The 16,420-nt window shown below is 59.3% G+C and overlaps 1 protein-coding gene across 2 annotated transcripts in view; it reads left to right on the forward strand.

Moving 5' to 3' along the window:
• Window positions 1-941: 941 nt before the first annotated feature.
• Window positions 942-16,420, forward strand: part of PAX7 (paired box 7) — a gene marked incomplete at its 5' end in the record, with an annotated part of 87,906 nt that continues 72,427 nt past the window's right edge. Inside the window, 4 exons of one of the 2 annotated variants that reach the window (XM_079147153.1) lie at window positions 942-1,026; window positions 3,534-3,769; window positions 4,334-4,463; window positions 5,293-5,427. In XM_079147153.1, coding sequence (XP_079003279.1) covers window positions 942-1,026; window positions 3,534-3,769; window positions 4,334-4,463; window positions 5,293-5,427 — 586 coding nt within the window. The remainder of the gene's footprint in view (window positions 1,027-3,533; window positions 3,770-4,333; window positions 4,464-5,292; window positions 5,428-16,420) is intronic. The other variant, XM_079147154.1, reaches the window with a different exon arrangement.

Raw genomic sequence — 16,420 nt, forward strand, 5'->3', positions numbered from 1 at the left:
CTGCTCTGTTTTCACGGGCAGTTCAAATTCTCCCCCCAAAATGAGGTCGAGTCGAGGATTAGAAGAGAGAAAAAAATATTCGTTGGCGATTTCTTTTCGTTATTGGTCCTCCACTGCCTTCCGTCCTGGCCCCCTTCGCTCCTCATGAATAAAAGAAAAGTCCGAACCTATCAGATCTGTCGGCGGCCTTTCCTCCTCCTCCTCCTCCTCCTCCTCCTCCTCCTCCTCCAGTTGAGCACTTTGGCACAACTTACCCAGCTGATCACTCGCGCCCCCTCGCTTTTCTTCTTCTAGTCCCCGACCCCGTCACTCCCGGTCGCCTCCCCTCAAGCCCCGAGACCCGGGGGGCGCTAGCTCTCTCCTCAAGTCTTCCCGGGGACCGGAGCGCGAGGGAGCCCGTGCGCAGGGGGTGGAGAAAGGCACGGGGAGGCGGGAGGGAGCCGGGGAGAGCAGAACTATATAAATAAATAGGAAAGAGAAATCCACTCCGCAGCCTCTGGGCTCAGGAACTTTGGCGCCCCCGAGCGCGAGAGCCGGTCGCTGGCCAGTCCGAGGCCGGGGCCCGGGATCCGGCCGCGTCCCCCAGTCCCCTCCGCCGCCGGGCCTGGTCGCCCAGTTCTGCCTGGCGCATCGGCGCGCACAACTTCTGGCCGAGCCTCGCCGGCGGAGGCGGACTTGGGGTTGGAGTGTTTGTTTGTTTGAACTTCCTCGTCGCCACCTTCCTCCCCAGCCTCCGCCCCCACCGCGCCCCCCTCCCCAGCTTCGGGACGCGGCGGGCTGCAGCGGGGTGGGGGGCGGGGTGGGGAGCGTGCGGAGGGAGGAGGAAGAGGTTAAAAAAAAAGGAGGAGGAGGAGGAGGGAAGAAAGATCGCAGCAGGGGTAAAGGGAGCGGACGGGAAGCGATTTTTGCCGACTCTGGATTCGTCCCCGGCGTGCGCAAGAATGGCGGCCCTTCCCGGCGCGGTACCCAGGATGATGCGACCGGCTCCGGGGCAGAACTATCCCCGCACCGGCTTCCCTCTGGAAGGTAAGAGCGCCCGGGCTTGCCTGGCCTGCCTCCTCTGCCCGCAACTCAAGCTCCTTGGAGGTGGCAGTCTCCTGGGGGTGGCGGCGGCGCGGGCAGGAGCAGGGGCTCCGCTCCCCGTCTGGGTTCAAGTCGGGGCGCGGGACCCAGGAAGTTTCGGGGGCTGACACTTGTCGGTTTCTGCGTGGGTCTCACTGACCCGCGGCCTGGGCTTCACAGGGTCGCGGACGGCCGGCCTTTACCCGCAGGGTGGGACTCCCGGTGGATCTCAGCCCCTTGTAACTTCGGGGCTCCGGAGACTGCAGGGCTTGCCGCCCGCTTGCCACTCTTCGGACACTGCTTGCCCGGGAGTTTTCCAGCTCTCGGCGCCGCCGGCCCCGGTTTTCTACTCTCGTTTTCAATTGTCCCTTCCGCTACCGGGACGGTCTTCCAATCCCTTTTATTTCGAAATGCCAACAACGTGCGGTACTTGGTGTCCCCGCGGAGGCTCTCCGCTTCTTCCAAAGCAACTCTTCGGCACTCCTGCTTTGGGGCCTGCCAACCAATTAATTTGAGCTCATAAATAGTAACGCTATTTTCTCCCCAAAACTTTTCACTCGGGCTTCCGAACTCTGCAAATCTCCCGGGAGAGAACCTCAAGACAGCGAGCCGGCGCGGCCATGCGCGGCCCGGGGCAAAGTGCTCATTTCCAACGTGCCCTTCCCGACTCCATCCAGCCGCCGGGGAGAGCCGAGAGGATGGGCGGCGACGGGGCTCCCGGCTGAGAAAGGGCTGGGGGCGCCCGGCGGAGGCCCTTCTCCGCATTTTTTGTTCTGTCCTTTTTAAACTAAGGAAGAGCTTCAACCTGTCACTGGGGGATCATTTGGCTCCTGGGGGTGGGCAGCCCAGGGTGTCTTAGGGAAGTCGTTAGACGCACGGGCGACTTTTATTTTTTAATCACTCTTCCTGTGATTGTATGAGCCCCTTGTGCGTGAGGAAGGGGAGAGCAGGCAGGGAGCGGGTGGGCGGGCGGGCAGCCTGCGATCTGGGGAGGGGGGCCCCTCGGGCAGAGAGAAGGCGCCGGGGCCCTGAATTAGACCGAGGCGAAGAGAGCGGCTCCGTGATCAAGTGCGCGCGAGCAGCCACGCAGGCGGGAGGGCGCGCCAGCCCGGGGATTTGCCGCGGCACTCTGCTGTAGCGAATGCAAGTAAAACAGGCTGCCGCGGACGCGCGGCGGATTAGAACAATATTTGCCCAACATGACGCAGAATACTGAGAAGAGCCGAGTGCCGGTCGCTAAAGAGGCTCTTGAATATAAAGTTGGGCGCTCGAGAGCTCTCCAGCGCTAATGGCATATCCCGCCACGGAGACCGAGTGACTCTGACTTGGCGACGCACGATTTCTGATTAAATCCGAGGGTGGCTTCAGACACCTACTTTTACAAAGAGAGGTGGGGGGCCCGGGAGAGCGAGGGAGGGGGCGGTAGGAACAGCCCTGCAGCCGGGCCTCTCCTCGCCCCCTCCCTTCCAATTATACCGTCAGCTCCCTCCACTCCGGCGGCTGTGAAATCGTTCTAATCTTCCAGATCTCCGCAGCCGCCGAGTCCCCAAATTGGGGGGATCGAGGCCGGATTAGTGCACCGGGTGTCCCCCAACCTTCTGTGAGAAAATCGTGTAGACTTTGCATTAAGGCGACCCGTGCCTGCCGTTCTCCTTCCCCAGAACACGCGGGGGTGTCTGCCTTGCTGGTTCCCAAAGTCACCCGCACCCTTGGGACTGTGGCCCATCTGTGTTCAGGCAGAGTCTGCAGGAACAGTTCATGGGTTTCTGAGACCAAGTGGGATATTCTGGCTCTTGCTGGCAGTGGCGGGTGTCCCCAAACAAGGGGAATCCCCCAAGGGACAGCCAGGTGCCTCTGGAGCCAGAACCTACCGCACTGTGTCATAGCCCCTGGGCTGCTCAGCCAGGGGTAGGGCAGGTTGCTGCCCAGCTGTAAATGCTGGTCATCAACCAGCCCTTCTAACCGCCAATAAAGTGGCTCAGTCATGACTCCTGGGAGCACAGAACTGATCCGATGGCCACAGCTCATCAGTTACTGGCCTCTCTGAGAGGAAGGCAGACCAGTGGCCCAAGCCATGGCCTGGGGGATAGAGAGCCATTGCCCCAGAGATCCCTAGAGGGCCACCAGGCTTATTCCTCTGCAGTCCCTCTGCCTCTCTGGGCTCCTCAGGGGCAGTCAAACTGGCCAGGTGTGTCTCATTCCCTTCGGCCGAGGCTGGAGTGTGTGGGGGACACAGCGTTATGGAGGCACTTGCAGTCGTGACCCCTGCCTCCATCCCTGCAGGTCCCCCCTCAGCTTCATGACAGCTCTTTCCCCACCTCCAGGCCACCTGAGCTGCTCTGAATGTGAGGGGATCCCGGGTCAGGGGTCTTGGGCGCAAGCAACCCTGCGTCCTTTGGGGAGTGCGGTTGGGCTCGGCTCCTCCCTGTCCTCACCAGGGTCTCTGTGTTCTCATCTCCCTCCTTCTCCAGTGTCCACCCCGCTTGGCCAAGGCCGAGTCAATCAGCTTGGTGGGGTCTTCATCAACGGGCGACCCCTGCCTAACCACATCCGCCACAAGATTGTGGAGATGGCCCATCACGGCATCCGGCCCTGTGTCATCTCCCGCCAGCTGCGCGTCTCCCATGGCTGTGTCTCCAAGATTCTCTGCCGCTACCAGGAGACCGGGTCCATCAGGCCTGGGGCCATCGGCGGCAGCAAGCCCAGAGTGAGTGTCTGTGCCACAGAGGCTGGCAGCGGGCCTTCCCATGGCCCGGGACCCTGGCTGCCACCCCTCGCAGTACTCAAGTGTGACATCCAGCAGCCTCTGTGCTTCCCCTGGGAAGTACGGTGGGAGAGTGTCCCCAGCCCCCAGCCAAGTCCCCATTATTTCCCCATTATTTGAATTTCTCGGGGGTGGGAATAACTGTGGTCTAGATTGTCCCAGACTTTGAGGCTAATAAGCTATCTCTGGACTGTCCCTGCAACTGACCCAAGTCTCTGCTGGCACCCCAAACCAGGGGACATCTCTCAGTCTTTCTGAGATGGTGAGGGGAGGTCCTGGGGGTCCTAATTAGGTTCTGTTCTATTACCTCTCCCTGCCCCCCCGCCCCAGCTGCCATTCTGGGAGCCAGGAACTAATTTCTTGAAAGAATAGAGCCAGTCTTTGAAGGGGAACATGGTGACCAAAGCCACCAGCCTGGCCTGGGGCTCTTGGGAGGTTGGTATTAAAAGTCTCTCCCCTCCCCCACCCCATCTGTCCACTCCTGCTCTCCCACCTCCACCTCTGAAGCAGGTGGCGACTCCGGATGTGGAGAAAAAGATCGAGGAGTACAAGAGGGAGAACCCGGGCATGTTCAGCTGGGAGATCCGGGACCGGCTGCTGAAGGACGGCCACTGTGACCGCAGCACCGTGCCCTCAGGTGAGAAGGCAGCTGAGCCGGCAGACCTTGCCCTCAGTCATGCGTGGGGACAAGGAGAGAAAGAGCAGGGAGTGATGGTTCCCAGGGACCTTTGAGCAGAGTCGGGAGTAAGAGGGAGCAAGAAGGCAGAGGAGAGCAACGAGGAGCCCGACAGAAAGGAGCTGAGCAGAGGAGAAAGTTAGGAGAGGAGAGAGGGAAGGAAGAAAGCGAGGAAGGAGAAGGAAAGGCAGGCAGGCAGGTGGGGAGGGAGGGAGGGGGGAGAGAGGGCCAGAAGTTAACCCCGGGAGCTCCCTTGGCACTTTCTGGAAGTGGCCCAGAGGAGAGACCTACCCCAGGAGGGTTGATGTCCAAGGTCTTTCCTGGACTCCTTTCCCCAAAGCATTTCCATTCTGTTGCTGCCACCAACCACCAGTGACTCCCACATTCAGAGGCCCCAAACCATCATAACAGGGAAAGTTGGTGTGTGTGTGTGTGTGTGTGTGTGTGTGTGTCCATGTGCATTCAGGCATGCAGCGCCAGGACACACCTGAACCTGGGCAAAGCAGCAGCAGGGGTTGGGGACACTCCACGGAGGCCCTGTGGCAATGGGTGTGGACTGGAGTGCATCCAGGGTGTGCAGTAGGGTGGGATGTGTATGGGAAGGCACCCGCTGGCTGCCTCAGGTGTGGCAAGGGTCCCTAAGTGGGTGGTTCTTTGAGTGGGTGCAAATGCTAACTGCCTTCTGGAGGGGTGTGTGAGTGAGGGGGTCCCCGACTTCTCCCAGGTCAGGCCCCGCAGCCTCCTTTGCCCCAACAACTTATACTCGCTCTTTGGCCTTTGAATTTCTGAGGTTTAGTGAGTTCGATTAGCCGCGTGCTCAGAATCAAGTTCGGGAAGAAAGAGGAGGAGGACGAAGGGGACAAGAAGGAGGACGATGGCGAGAAGAAGGCCAAACACAGTATCGATGGCATTCTGGGCGACAAAGGTAGGAAACCGCCAGGGCTTCGCGACACCGGAGCCGCATTTTCCCACGCTCCTCATGCGGGCTCCTGGCTCGCTCCCGCTGCCCCCGGTACCGCGGACACAACTCGTGCAGTCGGCAGCCCGGGCCTTTCGTGCTGTGCGGAGAGCGCCCCCTCCGTGCGCCCCCGGGCCGGGCGGGTTGCAGAGCCCGCGTCTCCTCCGCCAGGCACCGGGCTGCTGGCAGGAGCGCCGTGCGCCGCGTCTGTGCAGCCCCTGCGCGCGGGGTCTGCCCTGGTCGGTCGGTGCGTCCTCCGGGGCCGGTGTTTGGGCTGCTAGTCCCGGTGTTGATCAATTATTTATAGGAAACTTGGGGAAGGCGGGGAGGGGCGAGGAAGGAGGAGCTGGCCCGCGGCTCCCTAAATGAATTTGTTAACCAGACCCGCACACGTCTCTAAACGGTCCCTTGAAACCCCGCCTGACAGTTGACTGACCGCTGCAATCAATAAAAATTAGCGAGGGCGGCCGCCTGACTCAGCCTGCGTCGCCAAGGCACAGTGGCGGGCGCAAGGGTGCTTTCCTCTCCGGCGTTCGCGGGTGGGGCGGGGAGTTGAGGCCAAGTTCCCAGATGTCCTCCCGGGCGGGGGCATTCAGGCGCCGCACACCCTCTCCCCACCTTGGCAAGACTTGGGCGCGGGCTGGAGTCTGCACAGCGCCCAGCGTTGCCCTGCGATCCGCGGAAGGCGTTTTCTCTTTCAAGCGCCTGCACTCCCGGGGAAGGGGATTGTGCTTTTGTTACTGAAGGGAGAAGTTTCCGAGGAGGAAGGGACAGACTGCCCGGCGCCCCCTCCCTCGCAGTCCTCCGGGAGACTCGGTCTGTGTGCATGGAGAGGGGCGGAGGGAGAAGTGGAAATGGAAGACCCAGAGCCACAAAGACTGATCTGGGGGAAGAAGGGGCCCCCAAACACACGCAGGGAGTCGCAGGCAGAGAATCGGAAAGACAGTGGTCGGAGGAACCTGCGAAACCAGCCTCTGGGAAAAGTGGGCGAGCAGTTTTGTGGCGTCTCCTTCCACAGGTTTCTGCCGGGCGCCCCTCTCGGCGCCTTCCGGGCGCTCCAGGCCCAGGCCTCCCTCCAGTTCTTGTTGTCCCTCCCAACCTTGAAGATGAACTTCACAAAGCCCGCTTCCAAAGACAACTCCCAGCGAGGGAGGCCCAGCCCCCACCGGCCCAGGCCTAGGGGGAAGGATTGGGGGGCGGGCAGCCCGTGTGAGAGCTTCTGTGCCGGGGAAGGGGCGGGCTATTGACATTCAGGGCCCCGAGTGGAGCCGCAGTCCCGCCCGGGACAAAGGGCGAGGGAAGAAAGGGAGCGAGCTGAGCGCGGCACCCCGCTGCGCCGGGCCTGCCGAGGGGCCCGGATCTGCCGGAGAAGGCAGCCCTGCACTCTAAGTAGCCCCTGGCTTGACAAGACCCCCGCCCCAGACCCCTAGGACCCCTGCGGGGGGGGGGACCCCGTGCTTACTTTAGTTCCTTTTGGAAAGACTATTTGGACCTTTTTACAGGAGTGGGGGTCTGGGGAATGGTCCTTCCCAAATATCCCACCCCTGACACTTCTCTGAGAGTCATCCCAGGGAGAAGTGGAGGGGGGGTCTGGATTTATCTGGAAAGACTTCAGGGGCCGGGTCTGTCTGTGTCTGTCAGGGGTATTTCCAATTCAGTCTGTGAGGAAGTACAAATAGGTAAATTTTCTCTGAGAGAGAAGGAAAAAAGGAAAGGGGAAAGAGAGAGAAGGGGAAGGGACCCATGGGGTTCCTTGGACCCCAGGGAATCTGGGGACTTCCAGAGCTGGTCTGGGCTTATGAAACCAGTGAGCAGGCCACTTCGCTGGAGAGAGGTTTTCCCGTAGAAAAGCCAGGAAACTCTGAGTCTCCAGGGGTCACAAGAACAGCCTGGTGGCTCCAGATGGGGAGGCTGAGGACACAGGTGCGGCGTCTCAGAGGAGCTGCCCAAGCGGAATGACCTCACGGGGCGGGCCTGCGTCCAGAAAGCCCTCAGTGTTTGAGTGATGATGGGCGCGGGAGACACTGTGATGTGCTGGATGGTCCCCGAGCCTCTGCATCTCTCTCCATGTGACTGTTCATCCGCCCACGTTGGGGTCCAAATGCCTTGGCGCTTGTGTCTGTGCCAGTGGGTTCTACCGGTGTGCAGGGTGACCTACACGGTGTCCATGGGCTTTTGATGGAGCAGAGGAGAGGCCACTGTCTATCCATCTCTGGACAAATTGTATCGGTTTCCTGTTCGAGTGTGGGGTGGTCAGCAGGCATCCTGACGCACCCCTCGCCTCCCTCCCAGACCCTCGACATCAGTGTCATGGCCAAGTTAAAGGTGGGGAAAAAAAAAAAAAAAAAAAAAAAAAAACCAGCCTCTACCCCAGCTGTCCAGGGCAAGAGAGGCAGAGAGTCCCCACGGGCAGAGCAGGGGGAGGGGTGCACACCCACAACTTTGTTTTTTGGCTTCTTGGTCTTGACAAATGCTTTCTCCGGGGGTTGCCCCTCTCGTGGCAGGGAGCCGCCAAAGAAGGGGTTTAAGAGCTCTCTTCTTTAAGCGCTAAAGAGAGATCCCTCCCTGAGTCCGTTTTTCCCTATCGTCCGCTTGGCATTTAATAATGTTAAGACTTATTAGAGCTGGTAATGAAAACTGGGGCTGTTGAATAGGAAACTGTGTTGGAGAGGGGTGTAATAGCTTCCAGGCATGGTAAGAAACTATTTATCCGCAATCAGTCCTCACTCTCAGAGTTTGAAGCACAAACGTTAAGTTGAAGGGTTTTAAAGCAGATTAAATTGAGCTTTTATTTCTGTGCACTTTCATCTCTGAACGGCTCACTCCTGCTCCCCTTGGGCTGATATTCATGAGACTGCTCATGTTTTTTTTTTTTTTTTTTTTTTCCTTTTTGCTCTCATCCTTGTTAAGACTAAGTTATTAGGATTGTTGCTTGTGTGAATTCTCAGACCACTGCCGATAGGTGCTCCGGCCCAGTTCTGCTCACCTGTACCCTACCTCCTCCCTGCCCCCATCCACTTAGGCTTGCTCCTCTGCACCCCTTTCTCCAAGGATCAGGGGGTAGGCAGGCCAGGGAGCCAACAGGAAGAAGGTCTGAGGAGCAAAGAGGCAGAAAAAAAAAAAAAAAAATCCTAGAATCTGGTCTGGAGAGATTCTAGTGAGGAACTTGATAGGGGCTTGCCTCTCTTAGGAGCTGGGTCAGGGCGAAGGAATCAGCAATAATGTACACAACAATAGCAACAGAAACCCACCGCAACCCTAAAGCCTCGGCACAAGTTGAAGCTGCAGTTGACCAGATCGGACACCAGGCTCCACTTTAGTCTCCTGGACCCCAAGCCCAATGAGGTTACAATGAACATGAAACGCTGAAGAAAGTTCCAGGAGTTGTTCTCCTGTGGCCAGAAAAACACTCTGGAAGTCAAGAGTCCCCTAGGAGAATTTGCAGATTTTCTGGGTCTGAAAGATCATCGTGGGAGGGGTGGGGGGTGGTCCCCGGGAGGGAGGGAGGCCAGATTTGGTTTTCTTGGCCTTTCTCCTTAATTTCTTTTTAAGGCAGTAAACGTACAGGTGCGGAGTGCGAAGGGACGGTGGAAGATGGGGAAGGAGGGGAGAGCCGGAGTGTGGGTTTTAGACACTTGTAAAGGGAGGTGGGAAACAATTTAATTTGGCAGCAGCGATAGCGCTAATGCGGTTTTCGGTGGTTTGCTACAGTGGAGGAAGCTGTTTTGATTGTGTGTACAAGGACCTGCCAAATTTAATTAGGCTCCGGGGGAGCGAATGAATAGGGGAAGGGGGGCACGGCTCCCCATAGCCCACACTCCCCCCCTCCTGGGCTTCACACCTGGAAGGGACATTGTTGAGGGTGTAGGTGAAGACGCCGAGAGGGAGGGGTCCGGGAGGGAGCCGGGCCTCGGAAGAGGGGGCGAGGGAGGGGCCGCAGAGCGTCCATTTATCAGGAAACAATCTGCATTGATTTAAACCAACAAGTTCTCTCCTCTGTAAATGTGTGTTTAGAGAAAGGTAATTGACACTCCACCAAATCAAAGGATTACCCCGGGTTGGCAATCTAATCAAACAGAGTCCAGGCGGGATTTGAAGCTGTTCAGAGTGGGATCAGCTTCGCATAATGGGGGCTCCGAGGAAGATGGGAGGGTGTCAGGCAATTCCCCGGCTTTAGGCTGCGCTCGGCGGTGGATATTCCGAGGCCAGAGGGAAAGAGGGAGGGGGCCCGGGAGGCCCGGCGGCCGGGGCGGGGGTGGGGCGGGAGGGCTGCGCAGCGCGGCGCGTCCCGGGGGGGGGGGGCCCCCGGCGAGGGGCGAGCCCACACTGGGCCGCCAAGGCTCCCCCTTTTCTTCCCTCCATCCCCCCAACCGGAGAAGAGGGGGCGGGAGGGAGCTGCGACTAGCGAAGAACAACGGCGCGGAGATAACTATTACAAAGGCGAACACTGGCGCTCGCGCGCGCAGCCCCAGAACCCGCGGTAAATAAACAAAGTCGGCAAACTGCGCGCCAGATAAACTCGCGCCTAAATCGAGTGTGACGGGCAAGGGGAGAAGAGACAGAGGAGATAAGCTTGGAGGGGGAACGAACGAGCATAATCTAATAGAAGACGTTTAGAAAACAAACTTTAAACAAGGGCGAACAGGCGAGCGGCGCGTAATTATCCGCCCCCGAGTGCGGGGAAGCCGTCGGGGAACCGCGAGGGGGCGGCGGGCCTGCGGGCCGCCGAGGCGCTGTGCTGGGGGGTGCCCTTGGCACTCCACGGGGACCCCGGAGAGGGTCCCCCGGGCGCGCCAGGAGAGGGGCTCGGCTCCCCGGGGGAGGCTCGGGCGCAGCCCCCGTCTCCGATGGCAGGCGCGTCGGAAGGAGCGGGTCCCCCGCCGCGAGGGCGCGCGGGCTTTGTGTTCACCTCGGGGCACGCACCGCCACACACCGGCTGTTTCAAGGCGTTTGTACCTAAAAGACTCGTGTGCACGGCGCAGCAGTTAAAGGAATTAGATATTTACCAGTTTGAAATAAGCCTGGCTAAGAAGAGAGGAGAGAGACATTGAAAAGATGAGGCTGGGGGAAGACTTCAAACGAATTCATCATTTGGAATGGTGGAAGGGAGATTTACCAGACAGTATTGGGAAGTTATTTAGATATTAATAACACATTTTCCTGAGGCGCGACCACGGCAGCCATCTGCGCTGCTCTCCGAGCTATTTGGCTGGGTAAAATATGGGCGTCTCAAATGTTGGGACGAGATAACGCAATCAGGCTAACCCCGGTCCTAAGACTGCATCGCGGCGTTAAACCCGGATTAACCTCCCCCACCCTGGCCGCCCCCTCCCCTTCGCAGCTTTCCAAATTTTCAGTGGAATTTACATGGAGGGATTTAAAAGCACATATAACAGTAGACTTAAAGCAGTAAGGTGATTATTTGGGCCTTTTTTTCTTTCCTTAAGGAATGTTTTTCTGAAAATGATAGTTGTCACACACTCTAAAAAATAATATTATGTAAAACGTATTTTTAATAGAGAGACGGGGGCTGAGCAAATGAAATTTCCTTGCAGGTGACCTCTTTGGAGTTCCTGTTTAGCTTTATTTTATCACTATCAACAAAGTCGACAGAGGCTTCATTTTGTAGTCCCCGGAAGGGTATCTGAGGATAGAAACATGAAATGGACCAAGTCCTGGCTTTGGCCCTGGAAGCGCCTGGTCTAAGCCCGACACGATTCATCCCGCAGAAGGGACAATGCCTGGCTAGGGAAGCGTTCCTGCACAGGGGGGAGACCCCAAAAGGAAGGTCCTTCAGGGGCTCTAGGGCCTTGAAGGCCATGACTAAGGGGGAGCACATTCCAGGAATTCCAGAAAAATAGCTCTTCTTCCCTCCCACTCTAGACTAATGGGGTAATTAGGAAGCAGAGTCGAGGACGGGGGTTTGAGCTTATGGAAGGCTGGGGTGCCCCTCAGGTTCTGCCGTCCTGGCCCTTCGCTCTGCTTCTCCCCCTCCCCCTCCCCCCCCCCCTCCGGCTGAAAGAGGAAAAGGTGGAAATGGGGTCAGCACTTTCTGACCTGCTCTGGAGGGATTGGCCCCACTGGGGTCGGGCAGGGGAGGGAGGGAACTCGCCTTTCCAAATCGAATCAAGGCAGAACGGTGACCTAAGGGGGAAACTTCGCCATTAATAGATAGATCTCTCCCAAACTTCAAACAAAGTGGGGTGGGGGAGAGGTGAGGCCGGGAAGGGGTCCGGAGAAAGCGCAAGGGGACTCCTAGCCTGCGGAGGGGAGGGGCTTGAGGAGGAAGAGAGGGGTCGAGGGCAAAGGGGAGGTGGGGGCCAAAGGAAGGGGTGTGGGGACGGGTGCAAAGGCGGGGTGGGCCGCAGATGCAACTGCAGCCCCTGGGGAGCGGAAAATCCTCCACCCGCCACTGCAGCCTGCGAGGGGTGAGGGGAAGTCGCGTGCGCCCCAACCCAGCTCCGAAGCCCCCAGTGGCATTCCTGGCAGCTAAGCTGAGTCAGGGTGCGTCGTAAGGCGCCGGGAGGCCGCGGCCGGGCTCTGCATGCCTGCTGCGATGCGGCGACCCGGGTCCCCGCGTCTGCGGGTCAGTTGAGGGATCCCTCAGTGACTTGGCCGCCGGGACCCTAGCGCAGCGCTGGGCTTGAGCCCGGGCGCAGACTGAGGGAGGGGTGGGAAGAGGCGGTGGAGACAGGGGGCCACCGGGGTGGGATGAATGTCCGAGAGGACGCGCATCAGCAGAGACCCCAGCGAGCGCCGGGCGCGGGAGAGGAGAACGTGCCCCGAGCTCTGCTCGAGGACTCGGCGAGGCCAGGGGCGCTGCGCGACGGCGAGGAAGACAAAGGGACGCGGAGTCACCGAAAGGCTGGCCCCGGGCCGGGCGGATCGGGAGAGACAGGGCCGTGGAGCGGAGCCGCAGGAGCGCGCGGGCGGAGAGGGCGAGCGGCGGGGAAGGCGGAGGCGGGGAGCCGGGCCGCCCTTTTGATCCTCCGCCGCTTCTCCTTATCAGAAGCGCTTTCGGTGACACCCGCACAAAGGCAGTTCATCATATTACAGCGCGGCCCGGCGGCTCGCTGCCATCCCGCCGCTTAATTAGAGGCGGGCGCGCTGGGCCGGCGGGGCGGGCGGGAGGCCGACGGGGAGCCGGGCGCCCGGCAGGGCCGCCCGCGCGCCTGGCGGTGTCGGACGCGGAGCCAGGGGGCGGGGACCCTCATTCAGAGCGTCGCTAAATAAACACGCCAGCCCGGGTTTCGCTGCCGGGAGAGGGAGGCTCCGCCGCCTTCCGGTGTAGCAACCGCCCCTTCTAAGTTCTCGGCTTCGAGAAGGGGCGGCGCTCAGGCCACTGTCCCCGCTCCCAGACTGCGCGTGGGTAAGGGTGAGGCGACACCCCAGCCCACTCGTGCTGCCTTGGGTCCGGCTACCCGCGTGTTCGATTCCCTTGTTGGACCGTCTACACTCCCGGTCTTCGTCTAAACCCGGGTGTCGGGGCTGGAGGGCCCCCGAGGGACCCCGCAGGAACCAAGTGCACAGTTCGCGAGGGGGTACTGTCCATCTGCCCCCACTCACTCATGTGGTAATTTTTCACTCAGCCTCTCTGGGTCTGTTTCCTCCCCTGAACAGAAAACGAGGCTAAGAGAAGGTTTTTGTCCTGGGGGGGGCTTGGGATTCTGCAGTCCCTTGGGAATCCGGTAACCGCCTAAAAAAGGAAAACAAACTCCTCCCTTCACACACATCCATGGGGCCAGAATTTTGCATACACTATAAAGAGGTCCCTGGGCTTCTTGAGGCCACACCTCAGTTCTGAACCCACAGCTGCCTGGTTCTCCAGGCCTCCAGTGTTCTCTGGGAATTTCTGATTCCCGGAGTCCAGTCCCCATGGAGATGGGTGCGGGCTGGGAGTCCGCTCTATGTCAGTGCTGCGGCCTCCCCTTTCCAAAATAGGCATCCAGTTCCACCCCCACCCCTCTCCATTTGGTGGTTGAAAGGATCCTTTCTGAGACATTTGATGAGCACACATGCTCTCTCCCCTTTTGTCCAAAAGAGAGAAGAGAAAGAAAATTTCCTTCTGGAGATGAATATATGTGAATCACTTCGTTCATTCTAAAGATTTTGTTGAGCACCTACTAGGTGCCAGACATTGTATTAAGCGCCCAGGTTTCTGTCCTCAGGAAGTTCTGAGCCAGTTGGTGGAGATGGTAAGCCCACAAATAAACATGTATTTCCGTGCATGTGTTCCTTTTGAGTTTACCTGGATCTCCCTGGGTGCCTGCTTCCTTTCCAGGCTGCCTGAGTGTGTGTCTGGGTGTGTGTGTGTGTTGGTTCAGGTCTGGGAGCAAGCACAACAGTAGGGTGTGTTTGGCGCTGGAGCTGAATTAGGTGGGCAGCCCCAAGCCAGAGGCACCGCCAGACTCTGTCTAGCAGAGCTGCTGGTCGCAGGGAGAGACCAGAAGCCCTGGCCCAGCTGGCCTCCCAAGCCTCATGCCTTTACTGCGCTCTTTGTCTGACTTTGCAAAAAGACCAGAGATCAAAAAGGCCCTGGGACAGACAGAAGAGGGGCGGGGCGGTAGGGCAAGAATTAGCTTGGAAAACTCCACCCTGAACTTTCTGGGGTGCAGTCCCTGGGATCCAGCCCCTGCAGAGCTGCTGCTGAGTGGGCAGGCTGCCGTTCTGCCCGGCCTTCTCCGTGGTCCTAAGAGGGTGACAGGTGGAGAGCCATCGCTGTGGCTTCGGGTTCGAATCAGACCTTGGTTGGAGAGAGCAACATTTGGGAGACACTGCGGGGTGTGTGTGGGTGGTGTGGCGTGTGTGCCTTTGTGGAGACTTGGGTTGGGATCAGGCCTTCTGCTTCCCTGAAAACTTTTTAAAAGTCCACACAGATTTATCTGGGCTGCGTAGACAGGGGAGTGGATTTAAGCTGGAGTTCGCCTAGTTTTGTTTCCATGGCCTCCTGGTTCCCCGCCCAGACCTTCGGAAGCACCTCTGTGGCCAGGCTCTCCTGGAACCGGGTACCCCACTCTGGCGGGTCTGCCTGGCCACTCGCTTTAGCCCTGTCCGCTTGGCATTAAGGCCCCCCTCCTGCGCCCTCATCCACCGCTTTTCCTCCTCTGCTGGGCTTCTTGAGCTCGGATTTGCCCTTCGAGGGGCCAGAATCCAGCAGAAAAAAGAAATCCCAATGGAGGTGGGCGGGGAAGGGGCGCCGCGGGAAGAAATCCTTTTCTTCTGCTTTTTGACCTCCCCCACCCCCGCGGGCCAGTCCCCGTTCCTCTATGGCTCCTGCTGCCGCAGATGCCAAAATTCAAGGTGTCTGCTGCTCCCACTTGGGCGACAGGGGAAGACTGAATCAGTGCAGAATCTCGGCATTTGGGGGGTTTGTTGGAGGTGCTTGAGTGAACCCCAGGAAAAGGAGTCTGGAACTCTCTTGCATAAATGGGCTCCCTATTGCCTTCTGTTCCGAGGACACCAAGAGGTTCAGTTGGAACCCTCAGAGAAGCACAGGACCAGGGACACTGCTGCAAAAGGCCCTTGGCGTCCCCCCCTCCCTAAAGACCCCTGTTATTCCTTTGGAGCTAGGCGGTGGGTTTGAACCCGGGGCCCAGCCTCTTGCGTGGAGTCTTGCCTCCGTTGCCCCCAGTGCCCGAGCCTCAGTTTCCCTATCCGAGTAGTGGGAGTGAGAGCCCTGGGGCCTCCCGGGCCAGCTGTCACGGACAGGCCTGCGGGTGGAGGCTGCGGAGGGAGGCCCGAGGGCGGGGCCTCCTCCCCGCCGCCCCCTCGCGCGTCCCCGCTCGCGCCTCAATGGCCACTTTAGAAATACAAACAACTTTAGAAATAAAGTAACCAAACCCGAAAGGGGCTTTGAAGGGGCGAATGCCTGGTGGCGCTTTCCTACGGTGTGGGCCAGGCCCCGGCCTAATCCCGCTTTCATTTCCACCGACGGCCGCGGGGGAAGCGCTCCCGGCCGCCCGGCCCCTCAGGAGGCTGATTAGGCCACAAAGAGCCCCCATTATTCCGAGAAGAAGACCGGGGGCGGCGGCGCGGGGGGAGCGGCCCGCCCGCGCCCGCTGTTGACTTAGGGGATGAAGTCAAGAGCCCGCACGCGGGGGCGGCGGCGACACCGCGGACGCACAAAACCCACAACAAACCCCAGCTCCACAGGGGCAGCCAGGCCCGGCTGGGGGCCTGGGCCGCGGGGGGAGGGGCCAAAGGAGCTGGGCGTGCGCCCCTGTCGCCTAGAGTCGGTGGCTTTGGAGGCAGGGGGTGGGTAAAGCCACCGAAGCAGAGTCACTGCTACGTACTGCGTGGCTAGGGCACCAGACTGCCCCTCAGGCCTTCTCTTCCTCCTTTGTGGGCCCAGGAAGTGGGTTACAGAGGTCTGGCAAAGCCACCCCAGCTGTGGCCACCTGCCGATCAGTGATCAGCCTCTCCTCTGAGATGCTGCAAAGCAAATTTCTGAAGGTGGGGGTGGGTGAAGGAGAAAGAGTATAGGGTGCTGGAGCCTGAAAGATCTGGGTAACTTTAAGTGGGGTACTCTGAGACCCTCAGTGTCCTCTTCTGCAAAATGGGCCTATGGATGGCCATCTCAAAGTAGGCTGGGAAGGGTAAAGGATATAGTGACAAAATATACAGGACAAATTGGGAGGCTGGATAAATACCACTCCCCAACCCCCTCGGCCTCCCTTTTTCCTCAGAAGTTTTTCTTTGAATGTAGAGGCATTTTCCCTAGGACCTGAGGAATCACGGGGCTTTGGGACAATGGGGTTGTAAGTGACCACCAAATATATGCCTGCGGAGGCAGGGGCAGAGGCTCCGCCATGCCCAGGTGAATGGCATCCCTCCTGTCTCAAGCCTGAGAGAAGTACGTGGCTCTGGAGGATCTTCCCAGTCTGCAGAGGGCCAAGGGAGGAAGGCGGACAGAGCCAGTCCTTGGGGCTCAACAGACACTGTCAGATGTGGTCAGAACTTC

The sequence above is a fragment of the Sciurus vulgaris genome, assembly GCF_902686455.1.
Source record: "Sciurus vulgaris genome assembly, chromosome: 1".
Lineage (NCBI taxonomy): Eukaryota > Metazoa > Chordata > Mammalia > Rodentia > Sciuridae > Sciurus > Sciurus vulgaris.